This window comes from Calliopsis andreniformis, chromosome 6, assembly GCF_051401765.1.
Source record: "Calliopsis andreniformis isolate RMS-2024a chromosome 6, iyCalAndr_principal, whole genome shotgun sequence".
Classification (NCBI taxonomy): Eukaryota; Metazoa; Arthropoda; class Insecta; order Hymenoptera; family Andrenidae; genus Calliopsis; species Calliopsis andreniformis.
The window spans coordinates 1,302,588-1,329,823 of record NC_135067.1 but is presented as its reverse complement, the minus strand read 5'-3'; the positions used below and the strand labels follow the sequence as shown (position 1 = coordinate 1,329,823).

Below are 27,236 nucleotides of genomic sequence, written 5' to 3'. Positions count from 1 at the left end.
AATTCACTAAAATTAATAGGAGGACTAGCTAAACATCCTATGGGTCAGCCCTAGTGATTCCATCAAAAGGTACCCCAAAAATCATACCAGTGCTTCCCTATAGTGTTCCTTTTACGGCGATGAACTTCAATTACCAATGATAGATCTAACTACAAGCAACAAAAAATACAAGGTACTCACAGGTGAAGCACCCACGCAGACGACAATGACCAGTAGGAAGATCAGGCAGCTTTTCGTCAAGCCAGGGACCCTCATCTTGCCTCGATGACCGGCGAAGAGTATTCCTCTGACCTCTTCGCCTGGTTTCCCGTCGTTGATTCCCTGTTGGTGGTACCCGTACCTTGTTCTATGTCGATTTCTTGATGCACCGTCAGCGACAACGCATAACGAATAAAGGAATCGCGCGAGTAGGCTGACTTCCTTCGAAGGACACTTTCGGCTCGATTTTACCAGCGAAAATCAGCGAGGAACAAACAGGAGAAGTTTGTGCGAGTCGAGGGAACTGGTTTTGAGCGGAACGCGGCGCGCAGCTCCGTGCAAGAGCGTACCGGCGTTCGGTACCGTCTGAAAGGCTGAGCGCGCCGGCAAGATAAAACTTTTTCAAAAGCCCCGGTGCTTTTCCCTCTCCATGCGGCCAGCTTCAGCCGCTCTCGCACGCCGACTTCCTCTTTCTCTGCCTCTTCGACGCCCTCTCCCTCGCCAGGGAGAGTCCTCTCTCTCCCTCTACTGCGCGCGCGTCTCCCTTCTCGTTCGTACGACACGCGAACGCGATCGTTCCCTCTCTCTTGTGGCGTCCAGCGCGATCTCGTGGCCTCCCACTACCATCGGTCATCTCCTACCCCTCTAGCCGCTTTTACCGTATCCTTCGATGCGTCTTTCTCGACTTCATCGTCACTACTTTCCTCTTGCTCGTTCTGTCTGTCTCTTTCTCTCTCTTTCTCTCTCCCCCCCTCACTCTCACTCTCTCTCACTCTCTCCCTCTCTCACTCTCTCTCTCTTTGGTCTTCCCTTGACGATATTTTGCGACGATGTTTCAGCTCAGGCTTCGGAACACTCAGATTGTTCCTTTTCCGTCCTCTCTGCGAGGTCAAAGTCGCCCACAACGTGAACCAAGGATCAAGTATGCATACGCGGGCGCTTTTAACGAGGTATGTACACCCTTGAAACATTCAGAGGAGACAGCAATCGATAGATCGATTTTTGGAAATTTTGGGGAGGCGCTTTTGAGACACCTGAAAAGTGGCCTTATCAGGGTCGGATTTTAATTTTTACCGCTCTAGGCTATTATATTTTTGTCATCTCGTAATGAAAGGAAAGGGTTGAGAAGTGGGGGTTACAAGCACTTAAAATATTAGATCCGAAAGTGTTTTTTGTGAAAATTTAGGTATATTTTGTTATTCTATATTTTCAAATATTTTTTATTTTAAATCTTTGCAGGCCCACACTTCAGTTGTCCAAATTTGTTGATTAAATAACTAAAATCAATAAAAACTAAAACTTCGTAGTCTGTATTTAGTAATACTTGTGTATTTAATCACTCTTGACTTGCATTTGTACATAAAGAATTATTCAATTTTTCATACGCTTTGAAGTTGAAAATGGCCGTTCAAAATTTTCCTCGCCCCCCCCCCCCCCCCCCCCTCTCAAATTCTCTAAAAACCAAGGCTATAGCCTATTCAGTCTTACTTAAATTATCTTACTCAAATTTTAGATCTCAGTTTTTCTCAATGTCAACTGATGATAATGACAATTACAATAAATAAAATTGAAAGAGCTTAGATCTGAAACAAGTGAGAAGCATTCAAAAGCTTATAAGCTTTCAAACAAACTATAGATTCTCCAAATGTCTTAAGAGTTTTGAAAAATGTTAGTCTTACTCAATATCAACAAAGAAAGTGATGTGTAGCTAAGGTCTCTTAAAATTTTTTAAAAAACTTAAATGGTATACCAATCATTAATTAAAAATAGAATTAGTATATTTTACATTTACGTTAAGCTGACGTAAACTAATCTCTCCTTGAAATATCTTTGTCTCAAAATACAACTGTAAATATTTGACATTCCAAAGTGAGCATAACATTAAAAAATAAAGAAATAGATTTAATGATATTTTATCATCTAAAATCGAGTAATTATATTCAAAACTGCAAATTACATAAATATCTACTTCAATTTACTTCCAATTCAAAAAGTCAAATCACGTATGTATAGGTATTTGGGCAGTGGTATTAAAAGAACGAAATTTCATACGAGTACAAATGATTTCATTACCAGAATATTAGGACTATTACACTTATATAAATCTTCTAATTTGAATAATGAACAGAGTTGATCTGAAGACGAACGGAAATCTAAATTTGAGCCATGCTAGAATGCAAAACTAATGGTGCACCCTATAGCTGGATTCGGTGTTACTAACGTTTGTGTCAAAATTGGAAAAAATACACTATAGAATACATAAGTATGTACATAGCATATGACTAAAGTACAGTATATATTTTTTCAAAACTTTTTATTAGATGAAATTTAAAACAAAAATCTTGCAAGTATAAGTTTCTCTTGTATGTAATAGAATTTATAATGGTCAACGAACAATAGCCTAAATTTAAATATAAGATCACAAACACATTAACATTTATACATATATAAATTAACAAACAATAACAATAAAATACTATAAATAATTATAGTTGCGTATATTCTATAGGCCTATAGGGTGCATTATCAATTTAACATTGAAAGATGATTGCATGCTCTTTCCCCTTTTCGTTTACGTTTTACCTCCCACATCTAAAAGTCTAGTCTATGCACCGTCCTTTCGATTCACGATAAACACTTTGTTACATTTAATTATATAATTTCTTCTTATCAACGATATGTAAATTATTTGTTACTGTTCTGACTTCATTACCATAATATAGTAAAAAATGTATTACTGAATTTTGGTAATTCTATTTTTAATTACATCTTGCATGAAACTTTATCCCTCAAGGAAAAATAACAAATACCTCTTGACACTTTCCATGAGAGATAGCATTGTATTTGTTATTTATTTCAGATATTCTAAACCTCATCAATCTTTCAATCGCTACTGAATGTGCGCCCCCCTCCCTTCCGCCAACTTCCATTTTAGAGGCTTATTTAAAGCATTTGCTTACGAATTTCAAAGTATTTCGAATCCACACTCATTTGCTTTAAAATTCGTAATGCAGAAAATCAAAAAAAAACGACCTAGCGTTCCGACAACCACGGAAAAAGCAGATTAAAAGAAAAAGTAAAAAAAGATCATACACGTCCGTTCGCTGACACGTTCGTTCTTTCCTTGTCTACCTACTTACTACAAGGTCCAACCTCTTCGTCGTCCAAACGGAGGATCTGTTGCGCTCAGCAACAGATGCGAGGGTGATCTTTTTTAAACGGGTCAACCGCGCCACGCACGTAGACGCCCGCGTTACCACCGTGGCCATTCCAGCGAATGAGCGATGCATCTGCATTGAGAAGAGATCCTGGAACCAGACAGAGTAATTATAACTTTATTCTTTGCCAGGCTATTCGTTTGAGAAAGTTGGGGACAACTGTGAAAACGCTCGTCCTAATTCCACGAAGAAAATGATAGACAATATGTGATAATGGTAAATTACATGCAAACAATCTTAAAATTCGAATTTTTTAGACTAATTACCAGACTGCAAATCTTTACGTATTTATGGGAAATTTCGATATATGAAAACGTATAGAATCCATATAATGAGCAAAATTCTACAAGACACAAGTCATCGAAAATTACTTGAATTACTTGAAACAAAATATCGAAAATTGACTTTATAACATTTGAAAGGTGAAACAAATACTTCATTAAGTAAATAAATAATTGAAGTATGGCTGAAAAAGTAAGTAAACAAATGTAGGTTCATGAAGTATGTGAATGAAGAGTTCGAGATTGAGTGAATGAAATATGAGAATAAGTAATAGAATAAAGTGTAATGAGAATGAAAATAGAATGAAAGGTAATTAAAGAGAGATCGATGAAATTTTAAAAAGAAAAAGAAACGCTAACAAAAATTGTCATTCAGGTACGAGAGCTTGATTTGATCGAACGCAATTGTAATATTATAATAAAGTTTGTTTTTTCTCCGTTCCTACATAAATAACAGATTCACGACAGAAACTCTTTTCTTACTTGCAATTACTTTTTTGTTATTCAAGCAAATATAAACTGTAATACTTCATGTACGTAAGCATATCCAATCGTATTTTAGTTATCGTCTAAATAATGATCTTACGTTACTCTCGCTGTAACCTTGGAAACTTAGGACGTTATTACACAAATGAAAGGTTGTTTTGTTGCTTCTAATTTTCTGTATTCAATGTATGGTTTTATAAAACTATGTCAAGTAAATTGTATTTTCATTGAATAAGAAATATGAAATTGATTAACTTAAAAAAACAATAAAAGTTTCTAATCCTCAAGGGGAAAATATTCTACAAATTCAATTAAATATAATTCTATAAATATAATTCTATAAATGTAATTACTTTTGAAAATATAGTTTATCCTAAGCATTTGTTTTAGTCCTTTCGTTTTTTCATCTCTTATTTTTATTTTCTGTCGTTAACTAAGTTTCCAATATCACTCGTCATGTGATAGCGCAAAAAAATTAAGTAGGACATATTCAGTAATGTTGCGGACGAGAGCCGCTCTCGGGTCTGGTCGCGACTCTCGTCCGCGACTGGTAGTCGATTCGGCTTCCTTTGCTCTCGGTCGTCGAGATAATTGGTACACGACCGGAGAAGCAAAAAGAAGGGTCTCGCTCGAGCTCGATGCCCGAAATCAATGACGTCAGAAAAGACAAGAATAGCATTAGGGATTTAATAGGAAAAATTGAAGTTCCTTATTTGCAAACAGATTTTCACGCAAGTAACACCAATCGATTCCTTGTGCTCTCCCGATAAAAATGATATCAAATACGACATGATTCCTATTATTTATAATAAAGATATTTAAATAATAAAGGTTGGAACCCTGCGACGGTTACGGAGAATCGTCAAAGTTACTTTTCTATCAGTTCTTTACGAGCTAAAAATGACATAAACAGAATTTATGTATATTATATTTAATCGATGTCGGAAAGAAGATATTAAAAATAAAAAAATAAAAATTTCTAAACATTTAAAACGGAACTTATATACATACTTTTTGTATTACGCTTTCATTTTCTTAATAATTTCAGTCATTAAATAATTAAACACAAAAATATGAGGGAATAATAGGGAGTTAACCCTACGACGAGAGCCGCGCTCGTCGAATCGACTACCACTCACGGACGAGAGTCGCGCTCGGGTCTAGTCGTGCCTTAGAATCGACTACCATTCATGGACGAGAGCAGCGCTCGGGACTGGTCGTGCTTAAAATCGACTACCATTCACGGACGAGAGCCGCGCCTGGGTCTGTTTACGAGCATGACCTTTCGTTCTACAAACCAAGTTTTATGTATCTTTGTTAAAAATAATCGGAATCATGTCGTGTTTTAGATCATTTTAATCGGGAGAGTACAAGGAATCGATTGGTGTTACTTGCATGAAAATCCGTTTGCGAATAAGAAACTTCAATTTTTCCTATTTAAATCCCTAATGCTATCGTTGTTTTTTATGACGTCCTTGTTCTCGGGCGTCGAGCTCGAACGCGATGGTTCCAAGAATTGGTTTCTCGGCGGCACGTATCAAACGAGATAGTGGGGATAAACCACAGCTCTCGTCCGTGTAGACGAAACGGCTCTCGTCCGCAACGTTACTGTATGTTACAAAAGCATTACATTTCTTTAGGGTTCTGAATTTTAAGTTCTCTGATTCTATAGTTTCAGAAATATGAAAATATATTAACAAATAACTTAGACCTACATAGTTTCCATAATAGATTGTTTCGCAATTTCTATTCTGTATTCAATACTTTAGAAATAATTCTAAAATGTAAAATCAGCATAATTGAACAATTTCAGGAAATGCAGTTCAATAATTATTTTATAATATAGTAATACAATAATTTTTAATAATGGATCAAATATCTTTGAATAAAATCTATAATTTGTTCAGATTCAATAATATCCGCAGTAAAATATGTCAGTTAAAAGGTTACTTCAATTTTTAAAATAATAATCTTATAAGCATAAACAATGCTCTGACCGAAAAAAGATCAGACTAATTGTCTATTGTAAGTAACCATTGTAGGAAATATGCTTTCATGATCTTAATCAGAAAACAATACATACATATTTACGAACATTCTAAAATACGATGATCTTCGCTAGAATGAGAACCATGTCGTGAATATAAACGTACCTAGCCGGTCAAGGAAAAAATGTCCAAATAAATTTCCTGAATACAAAGCAAACCGTTCAACGATTTATAGTCTGACAGCTGGATTCCTCGATCACGTCTGCCCTTCGGCGGTTTTTAGACGTCGCTCAAATACCATTTATTTAATCAGACGTCTCCCTATTTCCGGTCTTACTTACGAAATAAACCATACTATTCCTTTTCACTTTACAAAACTATTCTAGGTAAATTACATCAAAATTTATACTGATTATATTTGTATGTATAGTAATTTATAATTGACTTAAGCCAAGAATAAATTTAATAATACATGTCAAATCTAGAATGAGTTTCACGCAATGCATACTCACAATAAAATTCGCACAATATTCGTTTTACAGTAACATTATGTAATTTTCAGCTTGTCTTAACACTAAAACTATCGAGGGTAACATATGTATATCTGTTTTTATTCAAGTCTCAATATTATAAATCTTTGATAAAATACATAATTCATACGAACAACCATTAGTTATACACTTCTCTAGTTTTATTCGACATTAGTGGACAAAAATTATTACGTACTTACAGAACAAAATGTTTATAAGGAGTAACTGTGTCGGTCATGTGACCGCTCTGGTAGTTTTAGTGTTAAGTTAACTTTAAGTTAACCTAAAGTTGCCTTAAGTAAATTAATTCAGTTAAGTTAGCAACCACTTTCTTTTATGATATTTTATGGGTTATATTCATAATAATTTATATTCATGTCAAAGTTGAGTTAACCTAAACTTAAATAATTAATTACTTAAATTTAGTTTAAATAACTCCAATTTATCCTCGTCTTACTGGAATTCAACTTAAAAACCAACAAGAGACATTAAGTAACCCGAAAATTCCGATTTTTGTAAAACTTTGTGGATTTGCTGGCGACCTTAAAGGAAATGTTGGACTATTTTTTTATCCGCTACAATTCGGTTCTGTAGGGAGGAAACACCCCTTTCATGTATTTAAATGTTTCCTTATTCATCTACATATCTTTAAAGCTACAATAGGTATAACAAATGGTTGAAACGAAATTTATATAGTTTTCCATACTTCTTAGGATTATACTATCAAAATAAACAACATTTTTTGTAAAAACATTTGTACTTTTCCTCTTGTGTAAGACCTCATTAAAATATAGATGTATCTATTAAGTTTACTTGATAATCTGGTTTATAAATAATTTTAGCCGATACGTGCATCTTGCCTGTTATCATTAGACTGCGGGGTTTATGCAGTTTCATATTTTTATAAATAGAGCTAAAAAAAATGGAACCTAAATAAAAATTTGTTGCATCTTTCAAATACTACAATTTTCATTAAATTTTTCATATTTTCTATGTATTTGAATATTATATGCATTCCGTAAGATTTTGCATATTTTCGATTTTCATAAACGCTTAAAGATCCGCAATCTAGTTATCATGCAGTTTTTCTCATTAAACACATTTTTATCAAAAGGGCGCATCATATGTACAAATGTTTACAACTACGTAAAGAACACCATTTATCCTATTATTGGTAGTTTGTGAGCTTTAACTTTAACAAGATTTTAACAAAGTTCTATACATTTAAGAAATCACGTCACGTTTATCTGTGGGAAAGATAAAAACGTTTTTACTTACATTCAAATTTATTAAAAACTAAAAGTTAAGTTATGAATTTTCTACATAAGTAAATATAATCCGAATCACATCGTGTTTGGTCCCATTTTAAGAAAAAAATGTTACGTAAGTTAATAAATTTGTCTAAAAAAAGAAATAATTTTTGTCGTTGCATGGCGCATCGTCCGAAGTGCAATGACTGTCAGGTAAGATGCACGTATCGGCTAAAATTATTTATAAACCATATTATCAAATAATTTTAACTCACACATCTACATTTATAATGAGATTTTCCACAACATGGAAAATACAAATATTTTTTAACGCCAGTAGTGAAGTTTCTATTTAACACGTTGAGCGCGGCGCCGATTTTGTTAAGTCCACAGCCTATCCCCTGGGACCGGCACCGCGCTGAACATATTAAACAACAAATTTTTATTATTTTAATACTAGGGAAGAGCGGGGACAAAAATAACATTTTTTACATTTGGTCTAGCTGCTAATTACCTCTTACAGATATAAAAACAAAACGTATACCTTAAGAAAGTACGTTTATTGGTCCATCATTTGACCCACGTTCTACTCTCATGTGTTAAATAAACAGAGCTATGGCAATTTTTCGCAGTTACTGTCATTATTACTTTCATCTTGAATGGTGGGGACGAAAGTAACACTAATTATTTCGAGGACGATCAAATACAAACATGTTTACAAAGCAATAGTACAATATTTTATTAGAAAAAGAAAGGTTGGAAGAAAGCATTTAAATAAACTTATTTTAAGTAACGATAAAAGGATATATATTTTAAATAACGATAGATAAAACGCATAACCAACTTCGTACATTTCTTTGGTATCATGTATTGGTTGAATAATATTTTTTATTGTACTTCAAATTACAATTATGATAGACGTAACGAAGACCACTTATAGTGCAGTCTTAATGGATCCAATCTTTACAATTCAGACAATGAATTCTTTTCTCTCGAATATTTCACTGAAGGGGTCCAAACAAACTAGACATATACAGTTATTGTTATGTGAAGAATTCCTATCCGGTATGCTATTTTGCTTACCTTGTTTCCTCATTGTTTCCTTGCCAATATACAGTATGTCCCACGAAATCCTGGACAGTCGATTATTTGCTAACCTATTAAAGATACGAAAAAAGTTTTTATATGAAATTGAATGGCAAGAGGGGGCTGATTTATTGGCCGTAACAATTTTTTTTTATCATTATTGTTTACAGAGATATGAAAGTTAAGTTTGGTCTTTTAAATGGGATTATATATATTTTTTTTTATCAATAGATAGTACGTTTCAAGACGAATTCAGCAAACATTAATGTATACACCTTTTTTCAAATAGTTTTTAAGATATTACGCGTAAAAGTTTACTGATTTTCGGTGGAAGATTTAGGCCTGCCGTTCCTACCACAGTCTCTTCGTATCAGTTTCAAGAGGCACGGTTTAACACGTTCGACGCGCGACAGGGTAGATCTATCGAGTTGAGCCCGTTTCCCCGGAGAATTATTGACCCGGCGGTGCTGCCGCGCGCTAGCATACAATCGGACAAACCTTTTTCGACCATTTTTTTACCCCCGCACGCAACGTGTTAACCCGTAGCATCTTAAGTGTGGTCGAGAGTCGAGACTCCCTACTGTGCTTCCTGGTCTCGCAGATTTTCTTCCACCGAAAATCAGTAAACTTTTACGCGTAATATCTTAAAAACTATTTGAAAAAGGATGTATACATTAATGTTTGCTGAATTCGTCTTGAAACGTACTATCTATTGATCAAAATATATATATATAATCCCATTTAAAAAACCAAACTTAACTTTCATATCTCTGTAAACAATAATGATAAAAAAAAATTGTTACGGCCAATAAATCAGCCCCCTCTTGCCATTCAATTTCATATAAAAACTTTTTTCGTATCTTTAATAGGTTAGCAAATAATCGACTGTCCAGGATTTCGTGGGACATACTGTATATATGTACATACATGTATACACATTGAACTTTCATGCAGACAAAAGTAACATGTTTCTTTTGTTACTCACCACCCATATTTTTCAAAAAAATGTTATATCCTATAAACTACAAAAGACTTATTGAAAACCAATACAAGAACTCATGAAGAGATTATCTTAGAATGTTCTGGTAAATGGTCGGCTGAATATTTATAGTTTAAATATAAATATTAACAAAAAAAGCTAAAAGAGCAACAACTTATGTGGATGATCTAAATACACATATTCAGCTTGACCATTAGCGATTCGTGTTACAGCTCAATTTCAATTCATGAAATAAAGGAAACGTTACTATAGGTACGCATGTACTTGTATGAAAGAAATTTTCTGAAAATGTATATGGAAGGGGCGAGAAAGCTTATTACTCTCATGACGCCGTTATTTTTGTCCCCACTCAATCCTATAACATTTTTATTCAAACTATTTGTTTCATATCTACCGTAGTTTTAAAAATATATATATGAATAAGGAAACACTTAAATACATACAAGGGTTGTTTTCATCCTTTCCTAAAAAGAATACTCCAATGCTTTCCTTGAGTTCCCCACAAAACCCATGAAGTGGGTAAAAAATTGGTATTTTCGGGTTACCTAATGTCCCTTGTAAGTCAAACTTAAATTGAGTACACATTAAGTTAAAATTGTAAGGAGAAAGAGATGCTGAATATTCTTAATAATACTTTTCGCAGTCTCGAAGTTCGAATAGTCTGACGTTCGAACAACTTGAAATTCGAAGAAATGGTTCGATGAAAATACTGAAGATTCTGCATTGAAACTCCAACAAATCGAATAGACTACGGCGTAAAAACGAGAGATGAACCGACTTGAGCCCCTAATTTTTTCTTTAAGATCACAGCAATTTGGTGGCGGGCTAACGTAATCAGTCCACCTCTTCTTTTTACACAGTGAAATAGACACACTTCTCTTTAAGTAATGAAAATATTAATAATAACATAGGTATTAATAAGCCATAACCCTCCACTAATGGATTTCAGACTAAAATTATTAATTAATTAAGTAATTAGTATACAGTATTTTTATACATGTATTATATATAAATAAAATCATTTAATTGTGGAACTTGTTTTATCATTAGGTATTTATAACCAATATTATCATTAGAAATGAAATAGGCACTTCAAATGTTTCATATTGTGCCAATTTTAAGGGTCTAGAACAGATTAATTAAATTTGCATTATTTCAAATGGAGAAATTTCACTCTAAAGTCGAACACTGTAATATTAGTAAAATTAGTATTATAATTGAATTAATATTGATAACGAAATTAGACTACTAGATTTTCCAATACATGGGCCACGAGAAGACGTACATCATTTTCTTCAATATTTTGTGTCATTGCTCTCCTCGACTGATTTGTACCTTTCTAACGACTTCCGTGTAACGTTTCTAATGTGTATCGGTGCATTTCGAACGTTGTCCCTACCAAAAGCGACGAATACAGAAACTAGAACACGGATAGATATTCTAAAATGCACGAACCACCGAAGTAGTTCCAATAATCACGACATTGCGATGAGAACAACAGATATCTGCAAAAATTCTACGCGGAACTTCGCCTCTATTCTCTACATAGTACATAAATACCGATTTTCTATTCGATAATTGAAAAATGCGCAGTAGTCATCATTATCGATTGTCTCTACTGTCCACTAACTTGGACAATAAGTTATCCTATTTTTCTGTTTCAGAAGAAAAGATTCTATTCCTTAAAATTGTAATTTTATGAATGAAGAGCATATTGAAGTATGCAGGAAACAATTTTCCTCAGCGGAAATCTACTTTGAAGAACTGAAATCAGAGTCTTCAGTGACGGTACCCCAGTTCCTTTGTATAGGTATTAACCTCTTGAAGGAGAAATTTTTGTTAAGGCCAAATAGAATAATTGTATTTTATTTAAATTTGTAGTCTTTTATTGCTCAAAAATTAATACATTTTTTACTCTGTCATTTTCTTAAAAATTAACTTTTTAGAAAATGGTTATATCAAAAACAGCATTTGTCTTTACACTTTCAAAATTAATTTCCTTTTTGTTCTCAGGTAAGCTTTGTAGACGTACCTTTGTTGTCCCATGAGAAGTCCCTGAAACCTTACCCTGCGTCTACATTATTCGTCTGCTCACAAGACGAGTCGCTCCCAAGTCTGGCTGATTGTCAGTTCGCTTTTGAGCATTTGTCTTCCCATAAACGAATATAGGTTCGAAGACCACGAGCGCCACGAATGGGCTACGAATGCCCATTCGTGCTGTTCATGATACTTGCGAGTATGAAGGTCCTCCAGAGATTTCCTAACTTTAAGGGACCCCGCATTTGTCACTCGACACTTAGTGGATCTTTTACAGATATTTTCTGTATTTTCATGGTACCTATTGGTAGTTCGAAAAGATCGTGTTTATTCATTTGGCAAGACATCAAATGATACTATGTCTTGAGGATTTCGTTCTGACTTACCCTGCAATACTTATTGCTTTTAGGAGGCGGCACAGCAATCCAGTTTCATTCAATTAAATTCTTTTCAGAATTAGGTATGGCTGTAAAACAATATGTCTTTACATTAAGTAGTTAAATCGTTCATACATGCAAACCCTTTACACTTGGTATAATTGATTTACGTTCCATAATTAATTGAAGATTGTCACTGCTTTGGGAGAAGTGTTATACTCGTAGTAGTGAGAGTTCAGAAGATATTGGCGGAGAGGTAGAGAGGTAAAAGGAATACAAAAAGTATATATTTGTGTTTAAAAAGCTAACTTTCAGTGATCCAGACCACCCACTGGTTGAGACAATACTTTCCTGCTTGCAAGTCCCGTTTGTGACTTTAACTCAGAGTTAAAATCACGCATAGGTACTTCTGAAACTTACGAACAGACCTAGAATACGGAATGGGGAAGACGATGCTAGGGCAGTTCCTCGATTCGTCGCACTATTGGTTTTCCTTCCTTTTCTTCCTCACCAGGCAAGCTTGCGAGCGAATCTGCTTGCGAGCAGATGAATAATTTAGACGCACCATGATACAGCTGCCTAGACTGGTACTGCGCGCGCCACAGAAACTCGATCGTGCTGAGACGGCGACAACACGTTGCACCCTTACTTATTAAATACATAATATTGACATAAAGAGTAGTTTTACTTAATAAAAGTTATCTTACTTGAATATACCTATTAGTCTGAAAAATAGGTATGTGTTACTTACACTTAATGATTTTCTTGTTATTTTATTTAAATAATTTTTTATTTAGATTTGAAAAATTCTTTGAACAAACTCTATAATTTTAATAGTAAACTTTTTATAATAACTAAAGCTGCGTTTATCAAACGGATTTATACCTGTAATTAAAAAATCACGATTTTTGAGTTGTGTCGCTTTTGAAGTACATGTGCGATATATCCATACGGGCTCAATTCACCAGATACTATAAGAATATACAAAAACAGGTCAATAATTTTATGTACGCCAAAGTAAAGTTTACCCAATTTGTTGCTTCTCTTGCCGCAACATCTATTTATTCAATAATCATGTAAAGGAATTTCCCGCCTTCATAATATAAATGACTGATTTTACTACGCCCTCTGCGGTTTTGACTGAGGAGGCTGGGAATCACGATACAAATACCACAGTCGGTAAAATATGGATAAATTCATAAATGAGTAAGGCCACGGTCGAGTTCAATATAGTATATCTCGTTTCTAATATGACCTAGAGTCTAGAATTTAGGAAGGTAGATGAAAAATATAATCAGAATATGTATTTTAAAAAAGTGTTAAAGCGGATGAGACTTCAAAACTCTGTGAATCTTTTGTCCATTTAAACATTTTACTAGGTTTCAATTTTTTATGTACATGTACAGAATGTCCTACAGTTTCCCATTCAAAATTGCATAATGGGCACATTTTATAATTATATAAGAAGTGTTTAAATATTTTTCCTCTAAAATACAATTTCAAAAACAACGTATATTCATGCAGAATGGTCTACGTAAATTGCATATCTTTATAACTTCTGAAGTATGTGTTGTACGAAAAAGTTTTGTATGTAAAAGTTGCATGGTTTGAAGGGCCACATTATATAGTGTACCCACTTTTTTCATAGGTGGAAGCATTTTGGAGATTAGAAGATCAATTTCGTTTTTCAAAATGGTGTTCGTGATTCAATATTGAAGTCACCATCGATATTTGTACGTAATTATCAGTAAGATAAAAGTAAAAATTTAATTTAATAATATTGAAAAACTATTGAAAAATAGTTATAAGGTAACCTGAAAACGCTTAGTTTTTTTAGTTATACGGATTTTTATATTGCGTAAAACACTGGTCGGTTCTGTACTTGCCTGTACAATGTGATATCCCCTTTATGGTCCTTTTAGGCCCAGAGATATTCCGGCCTTTTAAATGAATTAGGACCGTCACTGACCTTAAAGGAGGTATCATAATGTACGCAAAATGCAAAATAGCATAAAAATAAAAGTCTAATGAGTGTTTCCGGATTTTACATGAAAAGTAAGAGGAAAATATAGAATAAACTTTTTTAACATCGTACTTAATTTTTGAGAAAATTGAGTTTGAATTATGGTCGGATACAAACGTACGAAAATTCAGTTGTGAATGCTTGAGGGGTACACTGGGTAAGGAAATACTCTCGGCCTGACTCACAGACTTCTCTACATAAGTATAATACACTAGACTGCGAACTCCCTATGTATAGCTGCAGACGAATGTACCCAAAAAGTATGTACTAAACTGGCGTATGCGTGATGAAAAGTTGCAAGTATACGTACCTACATACATGCGACAAGTGTACAGATACCTATACTTTTCTACGTGGTGATCATTTTAGTCTTGGTCACACTGAAGCTAATTGAAGCGTCGATTAACATTGATTTTCGTTAGTGTGTAGTAAAAGTTATTTGTGTAATTATGCCTCACAAATTGTTATTAATCATTGCGGAAGCATAAAAATTAAAGGTTCCGGAATTGATTTCTTCCACTGAGTATTATACTATTTTGAAATTGTACAAAACATGTTTTATGCTAAACTCTATTTGAAACCTAACTTCTTATATTGAAAAATTTTTAGATTTTCGATAAATGAACCACAATTATTGTTAGCATGGATCGCAGCAGTGAACAGAAAAGACTGGCTATTAAATGCATGGAGTATAATTTGTACAAAACATTTTAAATCTACCAATCTGTATAATACTCCAAGAGTAAAAGTGAACAGGCTAAAGCCAAATACAATCCCCTCAGAAAATTTATCTAAGGATACACCACAGGATTTAACCCCATGTCCTCGGCTTCAACGTCACAACGAAATCAGTGATCTGAATAATGAATTTCAGAACGATGAAAATATTTGAAATTAATATTATAATTTGTATGAATTGTAAAGTTTTACATTATTTTTATTATATTGTATATACGTGTAGTGTTATTTACATTCCAATGAAAACCAATTTATTCCTTTTACTATAAAAAATGATATTATTTATAATAAGTATTATTTTCATCCAATATTTTACCAGATTATAAAGAATTGACGTTTAGCATAAATACATATTAGCATAGACATTCAAATTTTAGCGCTTCTTTTGCACTTTTTCGCCGCACATGCGCTTTAGTCTATATACCAAATTCATACATAAAAATTGGGACGCCTTATAAACAGAAACTAGCAGTCTAGTGTACTGTATAGAAGTTTGACCACTTACTGTCTCTACAGTACGCTAGACGCTGGAAGCATTCCCCTTTCTCCGTTTACCCCTCAAACGCCTAACATGTAATTTGATATACTTGTACTCAGTAAAATTCAAAATCAAAATTTTCTCGAAAACAAAGCGCGATATCAAAAATTTTTCATTCTACAATTTCCTCTTATTTCTTCATGTACAGGGTGTCCAATTTAACTGGAAACCCTTGAAAGAGCTGCCTCTATCGGCCAGAGCTGTAAATACACAGATCTTGTCCCCATTCTAGATCTCTCTTAAGCGCTGATTGTAGTCTATTATGAAACTCAATTTTGTAACCTAAATAAATGCAAACGAATCGGTTTCGTGCTAATAATTATTTACATCGTCAGCGCACAAAATTTTTAGTTGTAAAATGTTTGCAAACTACTTGCTTGGTTTAATTTAAATTTTTTATTTCATGTCATCCAAAGAATATGAATATAATAATTGGTTAAACAATACACAAGGCTTAATCTGCATGATTAATAATCGTTTGGACACGGCAATATGATCAAATAATAATTTAATGACCCACTAGGATAGGAATAAAATGATGAAGCACCGTATTCTCTAATTACGAAGGATAGAAGGATAAATTACCCAATCTGTTACATTAAGAAATTTGTAAATTTATTATCTCTCGTATACTTTAGCTTATTTATAATAATTATTGAAATTGAGTCTTTTTAGTCTTGCACTTCAGGATGGAGACAGACTTTTGGTTTCTAGTTACAGATCGATAAGTATATAAGGCTTATTGAAAACATGATTCTGCTGCTCTATTGTAACCAATTTAATAAATTACAATCTATCCATTATATATACCATTGAAGCAAGACATCAAGCCAATACACTAATTCCAGAAAGTAAAACTTAATAATAATAAGCATGTTAACAAAATTGTAGCTAATTCAAGTGTGCCTCAAGGATCACATGTTAGACCTTTGCAATTCATTTTTTTTCAATGATACTTGTAAAGTGGTTACTAATAACAAGTTTCTCGTTTATGCAAGTGACTTAAAAATCTGTTGCACTATCATACATAAACAGGGTACCATTCTTCTATGGATTAATCTTTTAAACTAAGAAAAATGGTGTCATGAAAACAATCTTGGATTCAATATATTCAAGTGTTATATGATTCACTATTGCCAGTATTCCCCCTCTAGATATCATATTTACTTCTTATTTATGTTTCAATGACTACTATCAAAGTGGACAATTCAATTTTTTAATTATTTGGATTTATTCATCGTTGCTTGGTACTCTGCCACGAGCGATTCACGCTTCGCTCGGGATGGCTGTTCTCTAATATCTTCGATATAAGGTTTCCTCTACTTATTGGCCTTTGACAGGTAACCAAAAGTCTGTCTTCACCCTTACATATAGAAGTAACAAGACTCAATTTCTATGCCTCAGAGAAAATACCTGACGTGAGAAATTTATTATAAATAAATTGAAGTATACAAGAGATAATTTTATGAATTACATGACGTAACAATATAACCTACAAACTATTAGATTAGGTAATCTATCCTTCTATCCTTCAAAATTAGGAAATACGGTGCTCCATCATCTCATTCCTGAGCTTATGGGCCGTTAAATTATTATTTCATTATATTGTCATGTCCAAACGATTGTTAACCATGCACATTAACCTTGTGCACTATTCAACCAATTATTATATTCATATTCTTTGGATGACATCAAGTGAAAAATTCAAATTAAACCAAGCAAATAGTTTGCAAACATTTTATGACTAAAAATTTTGTGCGTTGACAATGCAAACAATTATTAATAAGAAATCGGTTCGTTCGCTTTTATTTAGATTGCAGAATTGACACTTCCATAATAGGCTACAACCAGCGTTTAAGAGGTATCTAGAACGGGAATAAGACCTCTGTATTTGCATCTCTGGCCGATAGAGGCAGCACTTTCGAGGGTTTCCAATTAAATTGGACATCCTGTATATGCACATGAATTTATGAACCTGACCTAACGAAATGTACCACATTTTCTGATACACTTTCCTTGAAAATAGCTTCTAGAAAGTATGTAACCTTAAAATTCAAATTTAAAGTAATTTAATTGATATACGTTTCAAATATTGGCAGAAATATGTAATTTCAATTCCTACCACTTGTAGCTTCATATTCTTATTTTAGACTGAATCGATAACGTTGAGAGTGGTACAAAAATAAAGTCATGAGCCTCCCATATTAACTAAATAAATTGTAGTGTTATAAGTATATTATCATAGTGTGATAAGACTATGAATAACACTATCCTATAATAATCCTATATGTATACTTCATTATTAATCATTCTTTATATAATTAATATTATATTTTGGGACTACATATTACATTGTCATTTAATGCTACACTATTACAACGTCTAATTTAGTTCTTTGAATCTCCGCAAAAGCGTTAGTAGTTTAACTAATCCGTGAACTAAGCTATTAGAATCGTGCAGACCAATCACAGATTGTGTGTAAGCAAACTTAACCTAACCAATGTTTGTAATAGATTTGGAGTTTATGGTGTCGTAAAATCGCAGAATATTTTTTAGTTAATTATGTGTATATGCTTACAAATAACAACACGACTGAATATAGGATGAGAGTTTTTTTCTCACTTTGAGAAGATTTTTTCATAAAAGTTATTTGTAGAAGTAATAAAACGAATAAATAAAAGGAATGTTATATATAGTACATAATAATATACTACGCTATAAAAAAATTATAATGTGTACTAAATAATAGTTCATTCATAATCGCAGACACATTTCAATCTTTAAGTTCGTAAACTTTCTTCTATCCTGTATTTCAAGATAAATTGTTAATACATAACCAACATTGATCAGTTCTATATTCATAAGATCTCGAATTTCGAGCTAGAAATGCAAAAATGGATGAAGTTGCGAAACTTGAACACTTGTCACTAGTGTCAAAAATTTGCACGGAATTGGAAAATCATTTAGGATTAAATGATAAAGATTTAGGTAAAGTATAATATTGAATATTAATAACTTTAAAATAATGTATTTAACAGTATGTGCAATATTCTCTCATCATAAACAAGTAACTATATCTGTTATATCTGAAAATTAACTTCAAACACTTATTCTTTATTATATATTGATTAATTGGTCACAAGCTTATATCAGAGAAACATTGTACAATCTATCTTTTATTTATATAATATATTCAACATTAATTAATAATAGTTGTTTGTATAATTCTTACAAGTATATTCATAGCCTTTGTCACTTCTTCCCATTACAGCTGAATTTATAATTCACTTAGCAGAAAAGAATAATACTTTCGATAAGTTCAAGAAAGTACTGATTGAAAATGGAGCAGAATTCTCAGTAAGTAAAATGTGCTGTGTTGTTTACTTTGTATTACATTTATAAACGTTGTAATCATATTTGTTGCATCTTTAGGAATCATTTATGGCCAACCTCTTGAGAATAATACAACACATGAAATTATCTAAGACAGCCCAAGAAAGCACTTCAAAAGCAATAACTAAACAAGATGAATTAGCACAGAAGTTTCCTGCATTAGCTTTACCAAATGAGAATCCAAAACCAGCAGATGAAAAAGAACTAAAAGACGATGATATAGTTAACAGTGCTATGGCAAGTTTAGAAGAACTTGCACCATCAAGTAAAAAGTCTAGTAGTAGCAGTAACAAAAAAGATATTCCGTCAACTGACAATAGTGATAAAAAGAGTAAGCATTCTAGAAGAAGCAGATCAAAAAACAGAAAAAGACACAGGAGTAAATCAAGGGATAGAAAAAGACATAAATCTAGATCTCGTTCAAGATCACGAGATCGTTCAAGATCCAGAGAAAGAAGGCGTCATAGGTCGAAAGAACGTAGAAGATCGAGATCTCGAGATAGATCAATAAAATCTCGTGATCATAGAGATAGACATTTTAATAGACATGGATCGGATCGTTCTAGATCACGATCTGTTGAAGAACTGTCTATGGATCCAGAAGTTGGTAAAATTTACTCTGGCAAGGTTGCTAATATTGTACCTTTTGGTTGTTTCGTTCAATTAGAAGGCTTAAAACGTAGGTGGGAAGGTCTTGTTCACATTTCACAATTAAGAAAAGAAGGACGAGTTGCTAGTGCGAGTGATGTGGTATCTAGAGGTCAGAAAGTTCTTGTGAAAGTTCTTAATATTGGTGGTCAAAAGGTATGCATAGATATTAAACAAAAATATTGTACTTTAAAGAGATATTTAGAACTATGTTTGTATTAAATTTTAATAGGTATCCTTAAGTATGAAAGATGTTGATCAAGAAACAGGTAAAGATTTAAATCCTGTTGTGGTGGTTGCTAAACCTGAAGAAGACGAGAAGCATTTACGCAATCCAGATAGACCTACGTCACTCTTAGAATTGCAAGGTAACTGGGACGAAGATGAAACATATTCCAGAAAACGTGTGCAAAGACTGTCATCGCCTGAAAAGTGGGAAATAAAGCAAATGCTTGCTGCATCATGTATTGATAGGTAAATAGTTTTAAGTACAAAATCGTACATTATTTGAAAAAAAAAAACAAATAAGTAGATTTTATTATTTCATTTTGTTTCTTTTACTACAGGAGTGAATTACCAGAATTTGATATGGAAACTGGAATTCTTCCACGTGAAGATGACGAGGAAGAAGATGTCGAAATTGAATTGGTAGAAGAAGAACCACCATTTTTACATGGACATGGAAGAGCTCTTGGTGATTTAAGTCCAGTGCGTATAGTTAAAAATCCTGATGGTTCTTTGGCACAAGCTGCAATGATGCAAAGTGCACTAGCGAAAGAAAGAAGAGAACAGAAAATGTTACAGAGAGAACAAGAAATGGATTCTGTTCCTACTGGCCTTAATAAAAATTGGATTGATCCTTTACCAGAAGGTAAATTTTATTTTACGAATTTTTTAGAGCTTGTTACTATGTACTAGTAATACATGCGACACCCTTTATGTACTTACAGCTGAAAGTAGAACTTTGGCAGCAAACATGCGTGGTATTGGTCTCCAAACTCAGGATCTACCTGAATGGAAAAAGCATGTAATAGGTGGGAAGAAATCGTCTTTTGGAAAGAAGACAAACTTGACTTTACTGGAACAACGTCAAAGCTTACCAATTTATAAGCTTCGAGATGATTTAGTAAAAGCTGTAACAGATAATCAAATTTTAATTGTAATTGGTGAAACGGGGTCAGGAAAAACAACACAAATTACACAGTATTTAGCTGAAGCAGGATTTACAGCACGAGGAAAAATTGGTTGCACTCAACCAAGAAGAGTAGCTGCTATGTCTGTTGCTAAAAGAGTCGCTGAAGAATTTGGTTGTCGCTTAGGGCAAGAAGTTGGTTATACAATTCGTTTCGAAGATTGTACTGGACCAGAAACTAATATAAAGTACGTTGTTTGCGTATATCCATATTTATTTCACAGAAAAAATTAACCTGCTGAATTTTATAGGTATATGACTGATGGTATGTTACTCCGAGAATGTCTCATGGATTTGGATTTGAAAACATACTCTGTAATAATGTTAGACGAGGCGCACGAACGTACGATTCATACAGATGTTTTATTTGGATTACTTAAGCAAGCCGTAGGAAGAAGGCCAGATTTAAAGCTAATCGTGACAAGTGCTACATTGGACGCTGTGAAATTTTCACAATATTTCTTTGAAGCTCCTATTTTTACAATTCCTGGCAGAACATTTGAAGTAGAGGTATGTAATCTACAGTATTTACTTCTTATTTCATCACTTGTGAACTTCTGTTGTTTCTAGAAATTATTATTTCGTTTCTTCTGAATCTCACTTATGAAAAAATAAACAGAAATCATTAACCACGAGATTGTAAGGAGTAAAATTTGTACCCAGACGTAGTGTGAAAAATACATAATCAAAATATTGAATTTTTTTTTAGGTCATGTATACGAAAGAACCAGAAACAGATTACTTGGATGCAGCACTCATAACGGTAATGCAAATACACTTGCGAGAACCACCAGGAGATATACTCTTATTTTTAACTGGTCAAGAAGAAATTGACACTGCCTGTGAAATTTTATACGAACGTATGAAGTCTTTAGGTCCAGACGTGCCGGAATTAATTATATTGCCAGTCTATTCGGCACTACCCTCAGAGATGCAAACAAGAATATTTGAACCAGCTCCACCAGGCTCGAGGAAAGTCGTGATAGCTACAAATATAGCAGAAACAAGTTTGACTATTGATGGAATTTATTACGTAGTTGATCCAGGCTTTGTAAAGCAAAAAGTATATAATTCTAAAACAGGAATGGATAGTCTTATAGTAACACCGATAAGTCAAGCAGCTGCTAAGCAAAGAGCTGGTAGAGCTGGTAGAACAGGACCAGGAAAATGTTACAGACTTTATACTGAAAGAGCTTACAGGTATACTACTACTAAAAACAGAATACGTATAGTCACAAAAAAATACGAATGCAAGAATATATTAATTTTATGCTACATTTTCCTTCCAGAGATGAAATGTTACCTACACCAGTTCCGGAAATTCAACGTACCAACTTAGCGACTACAGTATTACAATTGAAAACAATGGGTATCAACGATTTGTTGCATTTCGACTTCATGGACGCCCCACCTGTAGAATCACTGATTATGGCTTTGGAATCGTTGCATAGTTTAAGTGCGTTAGATAATGAAGGTCTTTTAACAAGATTAGGCAGAAGAATGGCAGAATTTCCTTTAGAGCCCAATTTATCAAAGATGCTTATTATGAGTGTACACCTTCAGTGTTCCGATGAAATTCTGACAATCGTCAGTATGTTATCTGTTCAGAATGTTTTCTATAGGTAAGATACATGTTCAAATAGATACTTGCATAGCTAAATAAAAAAAATATGAGTCATCAGTCATATTATTTTTTCAGGCCAAAAGATAAACAAGCTTTAGCGGATCAGAAAAAAGCAAAATTCAATCAACCTGAAGGCGACCACTTAACTTTATTAGCAGTTTATAATTCCTGGAGAAATAATAAATTTAGTAACGCATGGTGTTATGAAAATTTTGTACAAATTAGAACATTAAAACGTGCTCAAGATGTTCGCAAACAATTATTGGGTATTATGGACAGGTAGTTATTATTTTTCATGTATTATGATTTGTTGTAATTCAAACTAAAATTGAAATGTATTATGTTTTATTTATTAGGCATAAATTGGATGTGGTATCTGCTGGCAAAAATACAGTGAGAATTCAAAAAGCTGTGTGCTCAGGCTTCTTCAGGAATGCTGCAAAGAAAGATCCACAAGAAGGATACAGGACTTTAGTAGATAGTCAAGTAGTTTACATACATCCAAGTAGCGCTTTGTTTAATAGACAGCCTGAATGGGTACGTCTCTTATTTACTTAATAATATAATGCTGTAAAAACGAAAACAAAGTTTAAACTATGAAACGATGTTACGTTTGTAACAGGTCATCTATCACGAGCTAGTACAAACTACGAAAGAATATATGAGAGAAGTAACAACCATTGATCCAAAATGGTTGGTAGAATTTGCTCCAGCATTCTTCAAGTTCAGTGATCCTACCAAACTCAGCAAATTCAAAAAGAATCAACGACTAGAACCACTTTACAACAAATATGAGGAACCAAATGCTTGGCGAATATCCAGAGTTCGTAGACGACGTAATTAAAATGTTCATTATGCAATGTGTAAATAGTTTTGTACAGAATTTCGTATTTAAAAATACGAATAAAAATCATGTACCTTCAAGATCATAACATATTAAAAATTTATTCATAAAACCTGAAATCACAGGTAATTGTTTTTACTTAGATTACTATTTCGTCTATAATACAAGACTGAATTATGTTTTTAGTTCATGTATGTAATTTAATCATACAGAAGACAACGGTATTGTTACACAATATTTTATATAAATGAAATAAATTATCGTATACCTTACACTATATACGTATAAAGAATAATATATGGATATTTAAGTATTATTTTCATTGCGTTATAAATGTAAATTTATAACCCTTAAAATATTTACAATAATAATGCGTAAGGATTAACTGCTTCAGGTATTAAGCTAGATAATTGATAAAATTTCTAAAAATATGAGACGGAATTTTATTTGGCAACAGGATATATACTTATTTTAATAAATCTAATATAGAGAATGCAGTTTTAAGATTGAATATTCTTTCAATATAATTACTTTGTATGCTTTGGCATGGTATTACTTTCTACAATTTCAGAAACTAAAATGCAGTTTTTACAGAAATGATAGCAATCTCTGTGTCAGTCTTGAAGAACAGGATAGTGTTCAATTATTATATTTCGTCAGTCTTATCCTCTTAATTAATTATTAAATTTATTAAATAAATACATTCTCCAGAAACATTTAATAATAAAATGATATAGGAGCAATATTTTTTTCCATGTACAAAGTTTATCACTCTTTAATTGTAGTTGATTTCCATTTCAGTATAGGGGAATCTGAGTTATCTGTAATTCATTTGTATTAAATATTATACAACAGCCGTGAAATATTCATCTTCATGAAATATTGATTGAATGCTATTTCTGGACTTGATGCTATGGACTACGCTTTTCATTGAAGGAACATCTTGTACATCGGCAGGCTATTGAGTTTGTTGCTTCTTTTTAACTATTTCCACCAGTTGCCTGTACCTTATTTGGCACTCATCCTTTGAAATGTATTATAAATTACAGTTAATTTTATTCAGATAAAGCATTACTTATAAAACTGAAATACTACACCTTCGTTTTCCCTTCAACACAATTTGCAATTTTCTCCCATCTATCTACAGTTGTGCCTTTAGGGTATTTTAAAAGGGCTGCTTCAAGTGCCCTTTGCTGTTCTTGACTCCACTCGGTAACATTATCCACATTTTCAACGCGTGTCTTTGCTTTTTTTGGACGTTCTTCTACCACAGTCTCTTCTGTAGATGTACCAGGTTTTAATCCTTCATCTTTTACCTAATAAATGCGTACTTTATACAAGAACTACTCCTTAAGACTTAAGGGATGTTACTCGATTATAATAGGAACCTTTTTCGCCATATGTGTAACTTCTGCAACTGTACGATTCATAGCATCTGCAATTTTATCCCATCGTTGTGATGTACCACTAGGGTATTTCTTCACAAGTATTATTAACTCCAGTATGTCGTAATCAGTCCACAAACCTCCACATACTGTTGGCTTTTGATGGACATGGTTTATTTGCTCATGATCTTTCTGTGAAGCTTCTTTGATGTTATTACTATTCCTTTCTTGTGGTGTAAAACCAGGTCGACGTCTTCTAGTGCGGGATATTGGTTCTGGTTCTGGTTGTTCATTTTCTTGTAATCTAAAATAATAAACACTGAATAAAAGGAAAGTATTTAATAATAAAATGCTCTGTTTCTGAATTAAATTTTTTTCACTCACTCTGCTTCTTCTTCTTCTTGTTTTTTCCTACGTTTTCTTTCCTCTAGAATACCATGTACAACACGTACAATATTAGGTACGGATAATGTAAAACCTATTATCCACCGTGGAAATTGGAATGGAAGAGTATTCCAAATACTTGGTGTAGGAATCTTTTCCAAAATATCTGCTAAATCTGGCACATTCATTTTTCCTTTCTTATTTTTCTTCTGCATCTTCTGAAGTTTACTACCTAATACTTGTTCCTGTAACCCACATTATAATATCACTATAAAATTTATCAAATGTTTCTTGCATTTCAATAATTGTTCTCATACATATGTATATCTCTTCTCAAAATATGCAGCCCATGCCACTAAATATTGTCCAACCGTAATGACTAAGAATAAGATTATGCTTAATTCCAAAAGTCCCATTTTCCGCACATGGCGGTAATAATATATAGCTGATCGCCAATTTGGCAATCCATTAACCAATACATTGTCATATTTTTGTCGTTTTCCAGGATCTTTCAATATATCATACACAGCAACTAACTGAAAACAAAAAATTTAACATTGTAATCGATTTGCTGTTCACATTTCTGAATTTCTGACTCACTTTTCTAAACTGTTGTTCTGCATCCTCTGCAGGATTTTTGTCTGGATGCAACTGAAGTGACAATCGCCTAAATGCCTTTTTAATCTCTGAGGCATTTGCAGCCTAAAAATTGTTTTAACAAATATCCCGTTATCACTCAGCTTTAATTTAAAAAAATATCATTTTGCATAGAAATAAACAGAACAAAAGACAAACCTGTGGAACGCTGAGGACTTCATAAAAATTTTGATTAACTTCCTCGACGACGTCAAATACCTCCAACTCGTCATTGTCCCAAGCAATCGTAAATCTATATGTGTCGAAAAAGTATAAAATTCCAAAGATTACCAATGACAATCTCATCTTTTTCTATCCACTATATATATACAATCATATCCGTTTCGATGAATTTACGTTAAATGATTCCAAAGCGTTTAGCACCGAAAATCTACGCCGCGATCATTGCTTTCATTCAAGCGAGTGGATTCTCTACAGAGTAATGTAAAATATGTTAAAACGGAAAATGCCACATCGCAACTTCTGAAAAGGTTATGTTCTACGAACGTAGGCCGTATGGACACACCGCGTCGAAGAGGTACCTAAGTAGCGCAAGCGTGTGGAAATTGTGGGATTTAAACATCGTGTATTAGTGTATGTATGTATGGGCATGCTGCACACGCGCTTACGCATGCTTTCGAAGCAGCAGAGGTCACCACACGCAACACATTATAGTATTATTATGGAATTAAATATGTATTTATATCAACATTTTGCTCTTAAAAACATGTGCTCTTTTACAATTTTACAATTTTCAACTACATAACTACCTTTTAACAAAACTAAACTATGTAAATTAATAGAGATTAATTAATCTTATTATCGTTACGATCCACTTATTCAAATTTTTAGCGCTATAAATAAGGTAAAATTATTTAGGTACATTGAGATTATGTACAGAATGTACAGAACGAAAAACAACTTGAGCTAACAATATATAGAGTATATCAAAAAATGTGATACATTTTGCAGAATGTAAGTTCTGCAGACTTAGAGGGAAAAAGTTCAAATGCACATATGCCTGTAAACGCATAGTTTTTTAGTTACACGCTATTTTATATTGCCTAAAATGCTAGCTCATTTTTACCTGAATTTGTGTGCCATCTTCTTTAAGATCTTACTGGAACCAGAGATATTCTTGTCTTTTAAATGAAAGGTGTACGGTTATAAACCTTCAAGAAAGTACTTCACTGTACGCAATATAAAATATCGTACAACCAAAAATCTAAGTTTTTGTTTGCAGATAATTTGTACATGAATTTTTTTCATTATCTCGTCAGGTCTAGAACCTATTCTCCAGAAATCTCCCACATTTTCTGATACACCCTATATAGTATATTGCGCTTCAAGCAACGCACCTGTTGGCAATTTGAGGCATTA

General features: G+C 33.2%; 2 protein-coding genes across 3 annotated transcripts; one reads left to right on the top strand and one right to left on the bottom strand.

The window, feature by feature from the left end:
• Positions 1–18,188: 18,188 nt before the first annotated feature.
• On the top strand, positions 18,189–23,570 carry Pea (ATP-dependent RNA helicase pea). Its single transcript, XM_076379920.1, has 12 exons — positions 18,189–18,738; positions 19,022–19,107; positions 19,183–19,947; positions 20,024–20,265; positions 20,358–20,662; positions 20,742–21,171; positions 21,235–21,493; positions 21,693–22,183; positions 22,273–22,605; positions 22,683–22,886; positions 22,964–23,144; positions 23,230–23,570. Exons 1-12 carry the CDS (start codon positions 18,645–18,647, stop codon positions 23,449–23,451), a joined length of 3,612 nt encoding a protein of 1,203 aa, XP_076236035.1. The 5' UTR covers positions 18,189–18,644; the 3' UTR covers positions 23,452–23,570.
• A 627-nt stretch (positions 23,571–24,197) lies between these two features.
• LOC143180295 (dnaJ homolog subfamily C member 1) lies at positions 24,198–26,386 on the bottom strand. 2 transcript variants are annotated; one of them, XM_076379922.1, is made up of 8 exons: positions 26,016–26,386; positions 25,821–25,922; positions 25,538–25,756; positions 25,221–25,465; positions 24,977–25,140; positions 24,840–24,886; positions 24,549–24,767; positions 24,198–24,475 (listed from the first exon to the last, which is right to left on the bottom strand). In XM_076379922.1, exons 1-8 carry the CDS (start codon positions 26,160–26,162, stop codon positions 24,410–24,412), a joined length of 1,209 nt encoding a protein of 402 aa, XP_076236037.1. In that variant the 5' UTR covers positions 26,163–26,386; the 3' UTR covers positions 24,198–24,409. The 2 variants fall into 2 exon arrangements, with proteins under 2 accessions (XP_076236037.1, XP_076236036.1); XM_076379921.1 differs by having other exon boundaries at positions 24,840–25,140.
• Positions 26,387–27,236: the final 850 nt, after the last annotated feature.

Excerpts from the sequence above, each read along its gene's own strand:
- Pea (XM_076379920.1), top strand. The coding sequence starts at position 18,645 with ATGGATGAAGTTGCGAAACTTGAACACTTGTCACTAGTGTCAAAAATT. Across the intron at positions 21,494-21,692 it reads GCAGAACATTTGAAGTAGAG|GTCATGTATACGAAAGAACC; the intron begins GTATGTAATCTA and ends ATTTTTTTTTAG. Across the intron at positions 22,606-22,682 it reads GTTCAGAATGTTTTCTATAG|GCCAAAAGATAAACAAGCTT; the intron begins GTAAGATACATG and ends TTATTTTTTCAG.
- LOC143180295 (XM_076379921.1), bottom strand. The coding sequence starts at position 26,162 with ATGAGATTGTCATTGGTAATCTTTGGAATTTTATACTTTTTCGACACA. Across the intron at positions 25,757-25,820 it reads CAGAACAACAGTTTAGAAAA|TTAGTTGCTGTGTATGATAT; the intron begins GTGAGTCAGAAA and ends TTTTGTTTTCAG. Across the intron at positions 25,466-25,537 it reads TTGAGAAGAGATATACATAT|GAACAAGTATTAGGTAGTAA; the intron begins GTATGAGAACAA and ends TGTGGGTTACAG.